Raw genomic sequence first — 18,876 nt, 5'->3', positions numbered from 1 at the left:
ATAATAATGTGGTGGGACGATAGGAGGCACATATGATTGGCTGAATGACATGCGGGCCCCCCTCGAGCTTGACACCATCATGGCTCCCTCTTCGAACCCATTTTTGTTCATCAAATCCTCCAACAAACCATTCTGAGCAGCCTGTGATATGACCTTAAAGGCAGCATGACTCAAGATTCGGCCCGTTTTTAAACCGTTTTCAACCATTTCCCCAATTTTGATAGCCTCAGCGAACGGCCTACCCATAGCGGCCATCATGTTCTGGAAGTAGTGAGCCTCTTGGGCCTACAGAAAGACCGTGACCATTTCAACTTCGTCAATCGAAGGCTTTACCCTCACAGCTTGCTCACGCCATTTGACAGCATATTCGCAGAAGCTTTCCGTGATATTCTTTTCCAAATTGGACAAAGTGTTTCTGTTGGGAGCGATGTCCACATTATACTAGAACTGGTGAACAAAATCTCGGGTCATATCGTCCCACACGTGCCAATGAGTAGTTTCTTGATCTGTATACCACTCAGAAGCGATTCCGGTGAGGCTTTCCCCGAAATAGGCCATTAGCAGCTCCTCTTTCCCACTAAAACCCCTCAACTAGTTACAGTATCATTTTAGATGAGCGACCGGGTCTCCGTGCCCATCGTACTTTTCAAATTTTGGCATCTTGAAGCCAACTGGCACGCGGACATGGGAAAACATACAGAGGTCAGAGTATGACACACTCTTTTGGCCACTCGGACCTTGCATGTTTTTCAGGCTTTGTTCTAGGCTCTTCATCTTCTGAGCCATTTCCTCTTGCTCGGGATTTTCAACAACCTTTTATTGCTCCGCCGAGAGGTCATATTGCGGAGGTTGAGTGAAAGAATATGGGGTCACATATGTCTTTTCTGGTTGAAGCTGTGGACCCTGAAAGATGAACATTGGAGGTGGTGCCTTTGAAGCCGGTGCTTGGGGGCGAACCACATAAGGCATGCCAAGATCATCGAAAGGCATTGGAGGGTGCCCGTATGGGATGAGCGGGTTGGGCACAAGAGCATTGGTAACCTCACCTGACCTGGGGATCAATTCAGGGAACCCAGGGATTGCACTTGACGGTTCCCTACCATTAGACCAGGCGTCCCACATTTCCAATATGCGGAGACGCAACATCTTGTTCTCTTCAGCAGTTGCTGATTCTAGCTGTAGAATAGCCGATGCTGGGCTATCCTCAGGACCGATGATTGGTAGATTGTCTGCGGAGGCCATATGTGCCTTTGTGAAGGAGGGGAGACTAGACTACCAACAAAACCAACCACCAAAACCTGGCTAAATGCTTGCACATCCAACAACCTTGTTAGTTTTGAATCATTTAACATATAGAAAATCGCACGTTGAGATGCAATGCACCTAATAGTTAAACGCTTCTACCGTGTGTTTGAACGGTTGCATGTTTCAACCCAGCCTTAACTAGCCCTTTTCACTCTGTACCTCTTTTCTTCATTTCTGTCTCTCTTTAATCACTCTTATTTTTGCCGCTCTTTTATTTTTTTGCACTCTTTTTTTCTCTTTTTATTTTTTGTCACTCTTTTTTTTCACTATTTTTTCTTTTCTCTTTTTCACTCAATTTTCTTTCTCTTTTTCTTTCAGTTTATTTTTTCACTCAATTTATTTTATAGCTATGATCGAATCCGATGAGGATTGCCTACGTATCATGACCCCGCATGAATCAGATCTTGCGTAGTTCGGGAAGATCGAAAATGGAGTAAATAAACTAACTTTTTTTTTGGTTGGAATTTTGAAAGAAATGCTTTAAAAGAAAAAAAGAAATATTTTTGATTTTTTTTTGCTTTTGAAATTTGATTTTTGTTTTGTTTTTGAAAGAAAGACTTCCAAAAAAATTCATTTGCTTTTGATTTGAACTTTGGGAATTTTAGAAGTAAAAAGAAAATATTTTTGTTTGATTTTTTATTTGTTTTCTCTTTTTCTAAAGAAGAAAGAAAAATATTTTGGATTTTGGATGTTGCCTCTTAATTTTCGAAAGAGAGACTTTTAAGAAAATGTTTTGGATTTCTAAGTTTTTTTTATTTACAAAAGCACTTCTAAAGAAAGGCGAAAATATTTTTGGACTTAATTTTTTTCAAAAACTTTTTATGGACATTTACAAAAGAAAGATATCTAAAGAGTATTTTTTGGATTTTTTTTTTATTTTGATTTTTTTGAATTTTTGGGAAAAATACTTAAAAATGAAGGAAACCCGTATTTTGGATTTTGATTTTTATTGATTTTCTTTTTCTTTATTTTTCCGGATGAAAAAACTTCAGAAAGAAGGACACTACTTTTTTTTGAGTTTTTTTTAAAAACTTCTTTTTTTTTATTTGAATTTTCTAAGGAAAAAAAATTTCTAAAGAAGGAACTAATGATTTTTTTTTTTGGATTTTTTGAAAATTGGGGTCGGAACCGATGAGGTTTGCCTACGTATCTCACATCCGGTGAGAATCAGACCAGCGTAGTTCGATAGTTTTGACAGAACATGGCAGTTGAAAACTTTGGCTCATTTGGAGATGGCTTTTTTTTTTTCCGGAATTTCGGCAGAGTTTCAGAATTTTCTAAATACCTACCTCTCACTCCTATATTATTATTATTTTTTTTTGGATTTTTTGATTTTCTTCCTTTGTTCTAGAAGCCGGTCAACATGCAAGCCGAAACAAACAGATGCGCAAGTAGCACGTAAGATGCATCAGGATGGTCTTTTTCATTTGGGTACACCTGTTCTAGACAGACCCAACCCCTGTGTTGAGTCTCCAAGGTCAAATGAATATGATGCAAACAAACGTTCCTACTAGGGATCCGACATGAGGCTTGTTATACTAGGTTTAAAAACCTGGGTTTATTGTTCTAGACCTGGCTTACCCGAGCGGACAACTCGAGCCGAGGGGGGCAACGTACCAGGAATACAGAAGCTTCACCGGATTTCCAACTTGTCCGAACCTCGTTCTAAAATTGGGATAAGACTCTAACAGAAAAGAAGTCACACGAAGTGCTCACTTCCCAGATGATTTAGAAGACTCAGAGAGAGGAGAGTTTCGTAGCAATTTATATACAGTCCAAACAATATCAAAGCGGTAAAAGCGGCATTTAGCACATTAGGCTCAACATGTAAAAATAAGATAAAACAAGCCAACTATAACAGTTATTCTAAGCTCGAATTCTTGAACCCTGAACCGAAGTTCTGGGTTTGGATCCCCAGCGGAGTCGCCAGAGTTGTCACACCTCCTTTTTACACACCCGAAGGTATATAAGGGAGTTTTTCCAATTTAAGTGACATTATTCGAAATGAGATTAATTATTCAATTCAGAGTCGCCACTTGGGATAGTTTATTTGGTGTCCCAAGTCACCGATTTATTTTAAATCCCAAATCGAGGAAATTTTGACTTTCCTTTTGAAGTCTGCGAACCAAAAATTATGTTAACCCGGGAGAAGGTGCTAGGCATTCCCGGATTCCGTGGTTCTAGAACGGTCGCTTAAACTATTACAATTGGCCTATTATCTGATTTTTAAAACATGTTTCAACCTATGGTATATTTTTAACTTATTAGCCGCTTTTAATTAAATTTTTTTTGGAAAAATTCAACGTCATATAAAACACGTATTGAACCACGTCACATGAAATGCACTCGCGGTCCACGACACATTTTATCTAACGTTGTTGAGATTTGGATTTGGATCACATAAAATGCACACCCGAGTTTAGGAAATTAATATTTTTTTATAAAAAAATAGTGCGCCTAAAGCAACTATGCACTTTCAAGTTTACGAGGGCCATGGAAAATTCAACTAAATGGCACACCTCTATTTCTAAGGATTAAAATTAATTAAATGAGGGCCATGAATTTTGAGATTTTATTTGGCATGGGGCGCCTCGATTATTCTAAAAGGATTGTATTCAATTTAAAGCAAACTACAAATATTCATGATTATGTTTCTTCCTAAAACTACTTTGAGATTATTGCAAGGTCATGATTTATGAATATGGAATTATTATTGAAGAAATATATGATTTGAGTTATTATGGACCTAATCACCCATGTCGGTATCAAATTTGCTATTGACTTAACATCCTTTAATTTGGATCCAAGCTATTACATCGTTCTCTCTCCATTTTGAATACATTTTCCTATATTTCCCTATGAACTACAATCTCATTGAAGAAACTCATTCTGTCTTTCATGAATTCTATTTCTTGATGCTCTTCCTTCATATTTTTTTGTTCATATCTTTCAAGTTGGTAGATAACCAAAATATAATATAAAAACAAAAGGAAATACGGTGAAAGAAAAATAATGGAAACATTGGTTAAGAAAAGAATGAACCTTTTATAGATGAAGATCTTATTCAATACATATGGAGCAAACAACCATCAAATTTAATGTGCAAATAAACCACAATCAGAGGCAACGAGCGGAAACCTTTCGAACCAAACTCGACTTCGACCTCTTCGGGCTAGTATTTTGGGCTATCTTTTAAATTGAGTTTGAAGCTTTTGAATTTGATTTTTGGTATGATTTAGCTCCTGTTTTTGAGGTATTTTTTTTAAACAAGGTAATGAATGGCTATAGTTTTTTTGTTGTTGAAAGAAATAGGTAGAAAGAATAAAACTAGTAAAAATTCTCTTTAGCATAGAAGAAGAAAATTTGTTTTCTCTCAATATTCTTCCCTCTTCTCCTCTCTTCTTTTCTTCAAATATTTCTCTTCTATTTAAAGGAGAATGTTCAAAAAAATTCAGATTTTTTTTAAATTTTTTTATTTAAAAGAAATCCCACTTACATTTTGCTTTTCTTTTTTTTTATAAAAAGAATTACCACATTTCTTTACTTTTATTTTTTAAATTCCAACTTTAATTACTTTTATCTTATTTAAAATTCCGCTTTTTTTATTTTTTTAAAAGAGAATTCCACTTATTTTACTTTTCTTAAAAAAAACAATCCACTTTCTTTTACTTTTATTTAAAAAATTCTACTTTATTTTAATTTAATTTTTTTTAATTTTCAGCTACCTTTATATTATTTTTTTAATTCCAACTTTTTTTTACTTTTTATTTTTAAAAATTTCCACAAAACTTTACTTTTATTTTTAAAATTTTTCACTTTCTTTTACTTTTTTAAAAGAGAATTCCACCTACTTTTACTTTTTTTTTAATTCCATACTTCCGTTTTTCTTATTTTTTTAAATCTCTCCCGAAAATTAAAAAAAATTAATATTTTTCGGATTTTTCATTATTTTTTAAAAATAAAATAATATTAATAGTAATAATTTACTTTCTAAAATTTTATATTTTTAACCTATAATAAAAAGTATAACAAAGCTAAAAATTTGTATGTTAAACCTCCTAAAATATTTACATAGAAGAAGTGACAAAAAAATTAAATATTGTCAAATATTAGGTGCTCACAACTTAGACTTAGGCCTCTCCTTGGACCCCAAATCATTTATGATATGCCTCGTACACTTATTATCATAACCAATTGATAATCATCACATGAATACTCATTTAATACATCCATAACGGATTCAAATTTACGGGGTGTTACATTGTCTCCCCCTTTGGGATCATTCGTCCTCGAATGATGGTCCTGGCTGCAACTATGGCTATCTATGGTCATCAAACAAGTGTTATGGAGATATGAGAATACTGAAATATTATGAATACATGTATATCAAACTGAACGAGCACGTGATCACTAAATACTAAGCTGAGTAAATACTGAAGGACATAGAGATTATAATATAAGACCTGAATGGAAAGGTTAATTACCTTCCACATTTTCCTTTTGCTCTTCAAAGAGATGGGGATATCTGGACTTCATGTCCTCATCGGCTTCCCATGTAGCCTCTTCAACCTTTTGATTCCTCCAAAGCACTTTTACTGAAGCAATTTCCTTAGTTCTGAGCTTGCGGATTTGTCGATCAAGAATAGCCACTGGAATTTCCTCATAAGACAGGCTGTCCTTAACCCCTATAATCTCCATAGGAACCACAAGTGACGGGTCTCCCATGAATTTCTTCAACATGGACACATGAAATACTGGGTGTACAGTAGCTAGTTCTTGTGGCAATTCTAACTCATAAGCCACTTGTCCGATCCTTCGCAGGATTCTATATAGCCCAATATAGCGGGGACTAAGCTTCCCCTTCTTCCCAAATCTCATAACGCCTTTCATGGGCGATACTTTCATAAACACCCAATCATCAACTTGGAACTATAAGTCTCTACGTTGTATGTTCGAACAGGACTTTTGGCGACTTTGAGCCATCTTCAAATGCCTTTGTATCAAGTTGACTTTCTCTATAACCCGATAGTCCAACTCAGGTCCTAACAACTCCGCTTCTCTGACTTCGAACCAACCAATTGGTGATCTACACCTTCGCCCATACAGAGTTTCGTACGGTGCCATCTTGATACTAGATTGATAGCTGTTATTATAAGCAAACTCAATGAAAGGTAGATGATCGTCCCAATTACCTTTAAAATCAATAACACATGCCCTCAACATATCCTCAAGAGTCTGAATGGTGCGTTCCGCCTGGCCATCTGTCTGAGGATGAAAAGCGGTGCTGAGGTTCACCCTTGTGCCCAATCCCTTTTGAAAGGATTTCCAAAAGTTTGTTGTGAACTGAGTACCACGATCTGATATAATGGACAAAGGAGTCCCATGAAATCGAACAATTTCTTTGATATCCAACTTGGCAAAATCCTCGGCCGAATCTGTAGTCTTCACTGGCAAGAAGTGAGCTAACTTGGTAAGTCGGTCTACAATCACCCAAATCGAATCATGCTTCCGGAACGAGCGAGGTAGACCTGTTATGAAGTCCATGTTTATCATCTCCCATTTCCAAATGGGAATTTCTATATTCTGAGTTAAACCGCCAGGCCTCTGGTGTTCGACTTTCACCTGCTGGCAATTTCGACACTTAGCCACGAAATCTGCTATATTCTTTTTTATATCGTTCCACCAATAAACCTCCTTAAGATCATGATACATCTTTGTAGAACCTGAGTGAATAGAATACCTGGAATTGTGGGCTTCTGACATAATCCGCTCTCTAAGCCCATCTACATCTGGAACGTATAATCTGCCTCTGTATCTCAAAGTGCCATCATCTCCCCCTTGTTCAAAAGCCATAGTCTTGTGTTTGTGATTTCGTTCCTTCAGTTGTAATAAGTAGGGATCACTTAACTGTTTTTCTTTTACTTCGTCTACTAAGGAGGATTCAGCCCTGTTCTGGAGAACAACGCCACCATCTTCGGAGTTCAAAAGTCGAACTCCTAGATTTGCTAAGCGGTGGACTTCCTTTATCATAGTTCGCTTGTTTGCCTCAACATGAGCTAAGCTTCCAATAGAACACCGACTGAGAGCATCGGCTACAACATTTGCTTTCCCCGGATGATAGAGGATATCAACATCATAATCCTTAAGTAATTCGAGCCACCTTCTCTGACGTAGATTTAATTCTCTTTGCTTGAAGATGTACTGGAGACTCTTGTGATCTGTAAAAATGTCAACATGTACCCCATACAAATAATGGCGCCAGATCTTAAGCGCGAACACCACAACTGCTAATTCAAGATCATGAGTCGGATAATTTTTCTCGTGAGCCTTGAGTTGTCTCGACGCGTAGGCTATGACTTTATCGTGCTGAAGCATCACAATCCCTTCCAGTAGTGTCAGGACTGGAGCTGAAGTCAATCTCTTCTTTAACTCCTCAAAACTTTTCTCGCACGCGTCCGACCATTGAAACTTGACTTTCTTCTGAGTTAATCTAGTCAAAGGGGATGAGATAGAAGAAAATCCCTCTATGAAACACCTATAATATCCTGCTAGACCCAAGAAACTTCTTATATCGGATACGGAGGTGGGTTTAGGACAATTCTTCACTGCCTCTATTTTCTGAGAGTCCACCTTCATGCCTTCCCCTGAGATGACATGTCCCAAAAACGCTACTGATTTCAACAAGAATTCACACTTAGAAAATTTTGCATATGGCTTGTGATCCTGTAGTGTCTGCAACACAATTCTGAGATGTACGGCATGGTTAGTATCGCTACGGGATTAAATCAAGATGTCATCAATAAACACGATAACAAACAAATCAAGATAAGGCTTGAAGACCCTATTCATAAGGTCCATGAAAGCTGCTAGTGCATTCGTTAAACCGAATGACATTACCAAAAATTCAAAATGCACATATCGAGTCCTAAAAGCTATTTTTGGAATATCAACTTCCTTAACCTTCAACTGATGGTATCCCGATCTGAGGTCAATCTTGGAATAACACTGGGCACCCTGAAGTTGATCAAATAAATCATCTATTCTGGGAAGAGGGTACTTGTTCTTGATGGTGACTTTATTCAACTGACGATAGTCAATGCACATACGCAAAGACCCATCCTTCTTTCGGACAAACAAGACCGGTGCGCCCCAAGGTGAGACACTTGGCCTTATAAATCCCTTATTTAGAAGATCTTTCAACTGGACTTTTAACTCTTTCAACTCTGCTGGAGCCATTCTATAAGGCAAAATAGATATCGGTTTAGTGCCTGGAAGTAGATCAATTCCAAAGTCAATCTCTCTATCGGGAGGGATTCTAGGGAGATCTTCAGGAAACACTTCTAGAAACTCATTTACAATTGGTACCGACTGGAGAGTAGGGATCTGAGCATCTGCATCCTTAACTCGAACCAGGTGATAGATATATCCCTTGGAGATCATCTTTTTGGCTTTTAGATAGGAAATAAACCTACCCCTAGGTGTTACTACATCACCCTTCCATTCTAAGACTGGTTCACCAGGAAATTCAAAACTTACTATTTTGGTTCTACAACCCACTGTGGCATAACAGGACTCTAAACAATCCATGCTCATGATCACACCGAAGTTTACCATCTCCAATTCTACTAAGTCTGTTGCAGTAAGACGATGATGCACTTTGACTAGACATCCCCTATAGATACACCTTGCTATAACTGATTCTCCAACTGGAGTGGACACTTCAATGGGTTCACATAAGTTTTCTGGTTCTATCTCAAATTTCTTTACAATATATAGGGTTACATAAGATAGGGTGAACCGTTGATCTATAAGAGCATAGATATCAAAAGTGAATATTGTTAGCATACGTGTGACAACATCTCCACGAGCCTCTGTATCCTGACGGTCTGCCAGTGCATACAAGCGGTTTCGCCACCACCTGCATTATTAGACTTTGCTGCGTCGCGCCCTTGCTGAGCCTGAGAGTTATGATGGGCTGCTGAATTAGTGGACTGAGCTACATTGCCTCCATTTTTCTGCTTTGCCGATGGACAATCCCTCAAGAAGTGGCCCTGCTGACCGCACCCAAAGCAACCATTTGTGCCCAAACGACACAACCCTGGGTGCCTCTTACCACACATATTGCAAATAGGGTAACTAGGGACTTTGTAGCCCACACTAGCCTGTGACTGCGAGTCTACTATTTTGAAATTCAATTTTTTCTTGTTAAATTTTGATCTCTGAACCGGTGCACTAGCTGAAGATGGAGCAGGTCCTCATTTTGATCTCTTGAAAAACTGGCGATTGCCTCCTGCTTGAGATCCCCCATGGTTGAAATTTCCTGCAGACTTAGCTCTCTTACTGAATTTCCTCTCCTTCTCTCTCCGTAGCCGCTCTTCTTCCTTCAACCTGTCTTCGTTCCCTTGAACAAAGGCAACCATCTTAGTGATGGTCATGTCATTATTTTGAGCAGCTATATTAGCATTTGCAAACAAATCATCTGAACGCCCCAACATAAACCGCCTAACTCTGGCCCTCATATCACGTACCATTTCCGGAGCATACTTGGCCAGAGAAACGAACTTGAGGTAGTACTCATTCACACTCATATCATTCTGTCTGAGTCTCTCAAACTCCAAAGCCTTAGCTTCCAAGACCTCAATGGGTAGAAAGTGCTCAAGGAACGCATCTGCAAAATCTTTCCAAGTCGCAGGATCTGCATCCTCCCTTCGGGACTCTTACCATGTTTCATACCACGTGTTGGCAACATCCTTCAACTGGTACGCAGCAAGCTCTGCTGCCTCAGTGTCTATAGCATGCATCACCCGAAATATCTTCTGAACCTCATCAATGAAGTTTTGTGGATCTTCATCTTTTTGGACCCTATAAAGATGGGAGGTTTCATGTTGAGGAATTCCCTAGACCTGGAACTACCCGTCTCATGAACATCACTTGTTCCCTGCGTTTGGGCATGATTAGCAACAATCTGGGTGAGCAACTGGATAGCTCCCCTGACATCCATGTCTGAAGCACTGGGCACTGAGCCCGATGCAACCCCCTGGGCTGGAGTGTTCTCCTCCTGAGCAGCATTAGTTGTGGCCCCCTAGCTAGTAGCTGAGGCTCTCCTGGTGTACTTTCTTTTTGCAGTCATTTTTCTGAAATACGCAATTCGCACGGGTTAGAAAGATTCCTGAAAGCAAAGCTCTAACTGCACGATCTAGAGTATGAAAGAAATGGAACAATCCTAGATGTCTTGGTGGTCAACTGTTTACATGTGTGGTGTGCACACACACATAAAAGAGACCCCACTAGATACGGCTTCGTAGACTCCCTAGGACTCATGAACCTGGCTCTGATGCCAAGCTTTGTCACGCCCCGAACCATGGCCTGGGCGTAATACGATACTCGGTGCCTGACTGCATGTGACCGAGCGAACCAACTGTATGGCTGGATCAACATGTGGTATGACTATAAGCTAGAGGTAAATATATGGCATGATAATCTACTAAAGATTCTGACTGAAATATCATAGATGCACAAAGCATGAACTGCGGCCTCAGGCCCAAATACAGGTGTCCAACATTCAAGAATATAAAATTAGGAACTGAGAATTATATTACAATACATGATATTGAAATAATGAGCCATACCAAGTTACATGATACTGGAATAGTGATAGGATTAGATTGAGATGAGTATTCATAATAAGTTGATTTATCATAACTGAAACTCATAGAATATCGAATGATTATGAGACTATGCCATCTAGAGAATAGAAGTTCTACTACTATTCAGGGAACTAAGGCATAGTTACTTTCTGAGGAAACTGGTAATGGTCATAATGAATGGGACGTAGGGAGAATCATAGACATTCCCAAACGTAAAGAGTTAGCCTTACATACCTCAATTTAGCCCCTTAATGATACTACAATGATCCACAATACTAACAACCTTCAATCAACAATAGAAACATCCTATGGAACCCAATATTAGTAATAAATTCCATAACTTAAGCCATTTAGGCATATTATCAACACCTTGTAGGCCTAAATCTCTACTTCTCATCGTCATATAATTAGTTCATCTAACTACCACCATTCATCAACAATTTATCCCACCATCATGATTAACTAATTTATAACTCCCAAAATCATATATATGACCATCCATCTACACTCAACCCACAAAGTTCCATTAAATAAACATCTTTCAATCTCTTTAATAGTTGTGTAATCAAATTGGGAACTTATGATTTTCAATCACCATACCAAGAGTTCCAATACTTATTCATACTCATATTACCTTAATAAATCCATACATGTAAGTATAAGGGTGTAGGATTACCTTTTTGGAAAAAATCTTGCAAAACCCTCCTTTGAGTTCTTAAAGAAATCCCTTGAAGATCTAAGTATTTTATGTGTAGATTTCATCAATACTAGTATATAAATGATGGAATTCACACCAAGATAATGGGGATTACTTACCTTGAATATGGGAGGGGTTGGAGGTCTTGATAGGGTGGAGGAAAACCCTAAAATTCGTCCAAATGAAGTGGGGAAAATAACCCCCGAAGGTTTTATATCAAAATAGGGTCGGGTTGACAAAAAAATGAAGATTTGCACAGCCGAGGCGCATGGGGCAGCGGTAATGAAAAATGTGTTTAGAAACAAAATTTGGAGGTGCTCTATTAATATACACAGCCGCGCCGCATGGGGCGGTGCGGTAGTGTAAAATTCTGCGCTAGTTTTGGTAAGTTGGTCATAACTTCTGGTAGGAGTGTCCAAATGTTGAACGGTTTGAAGCGTTAGAAACTAGACTCAAAGATCTTTCCTTTGATGGGCTGTGAATCACATAATACCTTATATAAATGTAGATATGCTCGTGCAAAGTTTGGTCTTGTGCGTGCTCATTTGGAATTTTTGTTTGTCATGAAATTTTCAAACTTGACTTAGACTTAGGCCTCTCCTTGGACCCCAAATCACTTATGATATGCTTCGTACACTTTTCTTCTTTGGCACCTACGATAGAGATCGGAGGTACTTGGCCCCCAAAGGGGATTGCGGTTTTAGATCCTAACCAATTGATAACCATCACATGAATACTCATTTAATACATCCACAACGGATTCAAATTTACGGGGTTTTACAGCTTTCCCCAATACTCTAAATGAAATTGGCTCAAATAAAATGAAACGATTTCAAAAAATTCATGTAACCAATCGCACCTAATTTCCAGCTGTAATGTACCCAATGTTTTAAAAGGTGTAAGTGTAAGGCGAGGCGTTTTACATATGCCTCACTGAAGCGTAAGCCCCATATGTATTTAATATTTTATAAAATAATATAATTACAGTAAATATTTATAAACAAGTAAAATTGCATAAAATTGAAGAAAACTAATATATATATATATGTATAGACTTTTAAATTTAATATATTTCAGTTCCTTTTTAAAACTTTTTGAGTAATTACCAAGCTGATTTTTGAGAATTTGAGTATTATATGAAGGACATATTCAATAATTTTTGTTTTAATTTGAAAAACTCTCTAGGACTTACGCTTCACTAAAAAATGCGCCTCAAATATCCTTATTCACTGGTTTTTGTTGTTGTTTTTCTTAATCTATTTTGTGGTTCTTATAATGTTGCTATTATTCTTATAGTTCTATTGATGGTACTAATATATTGTCTATTCGTTTTTTTAAGTCGAGGGTCTTTCGGAAATAACCTTCCTATTTTTCGGAATAGAGGTAAGGTTTACGTAAACTCTATTTTCTTCAAATATCACTCGTAGGAACTCACTGAGTTGTTGTTATTTACAAGTTGTTGCAGAGTTAATAGTGCACACTCGAGAGGTAGTAGTTGCGAGTTTCCAAACATAAAAAGCAAAACCAACAACAACAACAATCCAATGAAGTTCCACAAGTGGGATCTAGGAGGATAGATGTACACAGCCTTATCTCTGCCTGAAAGCATACGGAGAGTATTTCCATAGACCCTCGGCTATAAAGAGCAAAACCGTCTTTTTGCTCTATAAAAAGCAAAACCGTGCCCCCAAAAAGCGTTAGCTTCTATAAAACTCCAAAGCTCCATATATACCATCCCCTCTTCTCTACCCCCTCCCCCGCACCTCGACCCTACCCCTTACACCACTCCGTATGCAATTGTATGTATATGTGTATATATAGAACACTGTTAAGGGTTTCTTGTTTTTAATCATTGTTGAGAAAGTCACATTTCGTCGAGTTATATTGTACGTAATGCTTTGAAATTTGAACATTTTGTATAATCAATCAAATGGAGGAAGAATTGTTAAAGCGCAACACTGATTGTGTCTATTTCTTAGCCTCTCCCCTCACTTGCAAGAAGGTTTTCGCATATTCTCTCCTTTTTCATTTATATTTCTTCGAATTTCGGCATTTTTTAAAATTTAAATTCTATATAACTTTATAGCAGGTTATTTATCATTCACGCTTAGGTTTCAATCAATGGTTATTATGTTCAATTACCTGCAATTACCATTTACATTGACCTAATTGTGTAAGTATTCGTTTCAAACTCTAGATTAATATCTTAATCTTTTTGTCTAGCAAACACTAATGTATAAAATGGAAATGTGTGTGTGTGTGTGTATCCTGTGCGTATACGGTGGGTCTTTATACACTGTTGGATGTATCTTTTGTCATGATTACGTCGCATTGGTTTCGTGGATTTTCTTTTTACAATTGAATTTTAAGTGTTTAAGTGGTGAGTTTATGCAAGGGAAGTTCAATGGGTTGAAGATGTGTGTGTTATGTTAACATATTCTAGCAAATTGAGTCGGCGATCGTGAATTCAGTTAGTTGTCTGCATTTAGTTTGCTCTGCTGGCGCATTTTCTTCTTTTAAGTTATTATTGTCTTTAATTGTGTTTTAATTTGTAATTTTAGCTTTTTAGTTCAAGTCTAATCAATTATGGTTTAGAGATGATGGGATCAGCCTCAATACATTGAACATTTGTCATTGTTGTTTTTGTTACCTGTGAATTCTTGACTCATGACATGAATACCTTTGTTCTTTTATTTCAAGTGTTGTATCTGAGAATCTGTGTTTTGTGATGTGGACATTTTTTACCAGGGAATAGAATGTGAATATAGACATAGTGAGATAGCTAGGCTCAACCCCAGGGACTGTTGGTACTGGCTGGCAGGAAGCTGTCTTAATCCAACATGTGCTTTTCGGCATCCGGTAAGCACGAAGCTTCCATGCCTTGAAATTGATATTTTTTCTGACTTCTGACGTATTATTACTGCGAACATGCAACTAAATAAACTATGCTTTTGTTCTGGCTTGAATATTTCTCCCAACTTAAAATAGTGTGTTGAGTTCAGACAAGAGCTATTTCCGCTTTCGAAATTTAAGAATATTAGTGTTAGTCTATTGTGCAGGATGCTTACACTATGTTTACTGTCTACATAAGGTCCAGAATGGTAGAACCATCACGACCTAAAAAGTAGGCTACCACATTTAGATGTAGAGAAAGCTTTACATATATGCTCGACGAAGTGTTGTTTGATGGTGTAAGGGAACTCATTTTGAAAGAAAATATCCAACTCTAGATATGTCGAGGTCATATTTTTATATTAAGAGAGTTAGAGTATATGATTTCCGAATAAAGGATATATGAAGAGGACGGTTAAACAAGTAAAGAATTCAAGAGAAGCTGGTGCAATTAAACCTTTAGATAATTGTACTAGTTTTTGATCAGTTTGGTGATTTGGGTATTTCGAGGACTCTGAGGTTTCAAATATCTTGCTACTCCTAAAAAATGTTGCATTGTACTCTTCTCGTGAAAGACTGGAAAAATGATATATTTCTGTTGAAGAAGCAAATTTCCTATCATCAGGAGTCTATATCCGCTAAAAATTACTGGCTCCTGAAGACCTGTGTCAGCCAAGAAAACAAGATACCATCAGGAGTAAAGAAACATAGATCTCCTCTAAAAGTTTCTGGCTCCCCAAGACCTGTGTCAGCCAAATCCATGGCAGCCATCAGGGGAATTTTAACTAGCTTAGAGCTCAAGTTCCAAATTCTTTTTTTTTGGGAAGAGTACAGTGCAACATTCTGTAGGAGCAGCACGATATTTGAAACTTCAAGAGTCCTTGAAGTGCCGTAATCACTAAATTGAGACTAAAAAACCTTTGCAATTATCTAAGGTTTAAGTGTTCACCAACATCTCGTGTATTTATTACTTATTCTAACTCATCATTTCATGTTCTAGAAAACATATACTCTAACTAAATCTTTAAACAATGACATTAATATGTCTAGAGTTGGATATTCTCTTTCAAAGTGATTTCCTATATGCCGTCAAACGTCACTTTGTCAAGTATATCTTGTAAAGCTTTCTCAGCAAACTTAATCCACTCTTCTGTGCTTGCATCCAATTGAGGTAGTCTGTTTTGTTTGGTAGCCTTTTTACTTTTCCTCCCCAGCCACTCCATTATTTCCTGTTCGTTCTCCTTCCCTAGGTGTGGGGGCCTAAAGATTCCCTATTGCAGGAGTTGTCGAATTGAGGGAGTTGTGTAAATCTTTTAAATGGAAATCAACATTTCCTTTTCATGTATTAGTTTTATGTAAGTATCTTGAAACTGACGTTACTTTGAAAAAGAGCAGCAAACACTCATCAGAATTTCAGTCCGTAGCCCTGTCTGCTGAATGGTTTTCTTAAATGAAGTTCTCAAAACCTCATGTCATTTGTAAATATTTAAAGGAACAATAGTGATTCTTGCTTGTATGTAAATTATGACGATGTACCAACAAAATTCTGCAAAAACCTACATAAGATCTAGCAAAGTGGATTCAAGTACTTTATGATAAAAAAGACTGCAACATGATCAGTTCAGAAGCATATTTTTAACTCCTAGAAATTCTCTGTTGAAGAAACTTTGGTTCTGCTCCCTCATTCCCCTGAATCTTAATGCCTTGGTGACTGATTTACCTTCTTCTTGTTACTCTGACACAAATGACTTCATCGTTCTCAAGCCACAGGAGAATTCAGTAATCTACCTCGCTTCTAATAAGTGGTTTTTACATATGAACACTGACATATAACATTCTTTCTCCTTTAGATTGTCACTTGGCTGTAAGATTTTGACGTTCAATTCTGCCAGAAATGAATGTTACCAATTCTGTATGCATATATAAGGCGCTAAGGTGTGCTCATATTAATTCTTCTGGTGGAACAGAAAAGAGGCTTTTGGGGGTATAAATGAGTTAAGTACTGGAGACTGGTTGATGAGGAGGGATAGCTTAATCGAAACTAATTCTCTTTCCCCACCAACTAAGAATCTTGTATAAAAAGCATCTGTATAGGGAGAAGAACTCTAATAGAAAGAAAACTGGCAGTTTTCGGGACCACCCACCTCCAACCATGAGGTTGGGGATTCGACTCATTAAGGAAGGAAAGCAGATAAAGGTTAGTGTTATGCAGGCCGGTTTCGGAGGTGGATTTACATACCCCCAAAAACAAAGAAAAAGTACCTGGAGATGGTCGTTAGATCTTCCCGAGTCTGAAGGTTTTTGCATCTGATTTCTCGTTTGGTTGGTCATTGCCTTGTACGACTTAATCGGGTTACTTAAGTACCTAGCTAACAAGAAATTAGATGCTTTAAAGCAAGGTTTGTCTCAGATCTTTCATGTCCTTATTTCTAACCTGTATAAAATTGCTTCTTGAACTTGTTATTTTTAATTCTTTGATTGTGTTAATTTTTTCTTGTTCATTTCCTCAGCCATTAGAGAGCCGTGCTGAGACATCATCGGAATCTGCTCTTCCACACAATAAAACTGCAGTGCCTGTTAACAAGACAAATGTTCCCTGTTACTTCTATTTCAATAGCTATTGTAATAAAGGTGAAAGATGTTCATTTCTGCATGGACCTGGTGATGGTACAACTGCATGGAAATCCTCGAGTATAGCGTCTGGAGTCCCTGAAGGACCAACAGCTGAGAAAAAGACGTCCGCAGGAAGTGAAACTGGTCCTGCATCAGTGGAGAAGCACTATAATTCTTCTGAAACTGGGTCCAAGGCAGCAGCACATGAATATATCAAGTCAAAAGTGCATCTCCCTTCAGTGAGTAATGATGTTGGTGAGCAGAGCGCTTCTCATGATAGTTCAGGATCTCCTTCTGAAGAAGCTACAGCTGTAAGGTTAGATTCCTTAGTCCCTGATGAAGCCTTTGCCCAAGGAGGATCCGATTTGTCCCCCAACCGGAGCTCAGACGAAGAAGTGGAGGAAATTGAGGAGAGAGAGGAGTGGTTGGAATCATCTCCCGGTTTTGATGTTCTTGTTGATGATAGAGTAGAAGGTTTGAGTCACGAAGATGATCACAGTTACCTACTGCATCATGATATGGAAGACAGGGAGCTTGATGAACGGTTTACTGGATATGATTTTGAGAACAACCTTGAGTATGATCCTGCATATCCAGACTTGAGAATTGTGTCTGAAGAAGAACTAGACGATTCTTATTGTAATAATGTTGAGAATCATGAGATAAATGAATATGTCAAAGAAATCGTTATCCCTGCTCGTGGAAGACAGAGTGTACCACTAAAAAGAAAGTTGCCCAGAGAACCGGATTGTCGTGGCAGAGGCAATGTGGACCTTCGGGACCTTCTGAAGAAGCGGCGAGTCATTGAAAGTGATCCTCCAAATTACTTGTCTAGAAGGTTAGACCTGTCTAGGTTTAATGCTCGTGAGCATCGCAGGGATAGGCATCAGCCACAGGGTTCTCAGTGGATGCCTCAGAGACTGGCTTCAAAAGTGGAAAGCAACGCTTCTTTCTCCTCCGGCTTTGTAGATGCCACTCTTCTGGACGGTGCCAATCAACTGAAGAAGTTGAGACAATCCCACAGAAGCAGTTGCAGGCAGCAGCATTTCAAGGACAGGAGACGGGGCAGGTTGCGGCCTTTTGCAAATGAAACCCCTAGGAGGATGGCTTCTAGGCAGAGATTGACTGAAGTTCCTAAGATCTTTGGTGGACCAAAGACACTAGCTCAAATTAGAGAAGAAAAGGTAAGAGGAAGAGAAGATGGATATTCTTCTGAGAGAATTGTGCCATCTGGAGGAAATGAAAGAGAAGATTTTTCAGGTCCAAAACCTCTGAGTGAAATTCTCAAAGACAAAAAGAGGCTGAGTTCAGTAGTGAACTTAGGTAATTAGTAGAATCATAAAGCAATTAGTGAACTTAATGATGAAAACTTAGTTCTGAAAAAGCTTTACTTTAGCTTGGTGCAAAGTTTTGTTTTGACAGTGTTAAATGATGGAAGTGAAAATGGTAAGATTTTTTTGTAGAGGTGCTTGAATCTTCACAAGATTTTGAATCAACCTAGTCCATGCATGTGCCATGAGTATTTGGTAGAAGAAATTGTGCAATGGAGTAGCATAGGTAGATGGAATATAGCCTTTTACTATGATACTCCTTCCGTATCAAATTATGTGTGGTGTTTCTCTTTTATACGTCCCTTAAGAAAATATTAAATAGGAGAGATTTTTGACTGTTTACCCTTATTTATGTTTTAAGATATAATTTCTCTTCATTTAATATTTACTC

At 37.9% G+C, this 18,876-nt stretch overlaps 1 protein-coding gene across 1 annotated transcript; it reads left to right on the top strand.

Annotated features, from left to right (window-relative positions):
• Positions 1 to 13,331: 13,331 nt before the first annotated feature.
• Positions 13,332 to 18,616, top strand: LOC107822997 (zinc finger CCCH domain-containing protein 32-like). Its single transcript, XM_016649580.2, has 3 exons — positions 13,332 to 13,651; positions 14,398 to 14,508; positions 17,052 to 18,616. Exons 1-3 carry the CDS (start codon positions 13,580 to 13,582, stop codon positions 18,483 to 18,485), a joined length of 1,617 nt encoding a protein of 538 aa, XP_016505066.2. The 5' UTR covers positions 13,332 to 13,579; the 3' UTR covers positions 18,486 to 18,616.
• Positions 18,617 to 18,876: the final 260 nt, after the last annotated feature.

Source organism: Nicotiana tabacum, chromosome 8 (assembly GCF_000715075.1).
Source record: "Nicotiana tabacum cultivar K326 chromosome 8, ASM71507v2, whole genome shotgun sequence".
Taxonomy (NCBI): Eukaryota; Viridiplantae; Streptophyta; class Magnoliopsida; order Solanales; family Solanaceae; genus Nicotiana; species Nicotiana tabacum.
Note: the sequence above shows the minus strand (reverse complement) of the source record. Positions and strands in the feature narration are given on the sequence as shown.

What these genes read in the sequence shown, in the direction of transcription:
- LOC107822997 (XM_016649580.2), top strand. Translation starts at nt 13,580, where the DNA reads ATGGAGGAAGAATTGTTAAAGCGCAACACTGATTGTGTCTATTTCTTA. An exon ending in CTCCCCTCACTTGCAAGAAG is followed by an intron (nt 13,652 to 14,397) that starts GTTTTCGCATAT and finishes ATTTTTTACCAG; the next exon opens with GGAATAGAATGTGAATATAG. An exon ending in CATGTGCTTTTCGGCATCCG is followed by an intron (nt 14,509 to 17,051) that starts GTAAGCACGAAG and finishes TCATTTCCTCAG; the next exon opens with CCATTAGAGAGCCGTGCTGA.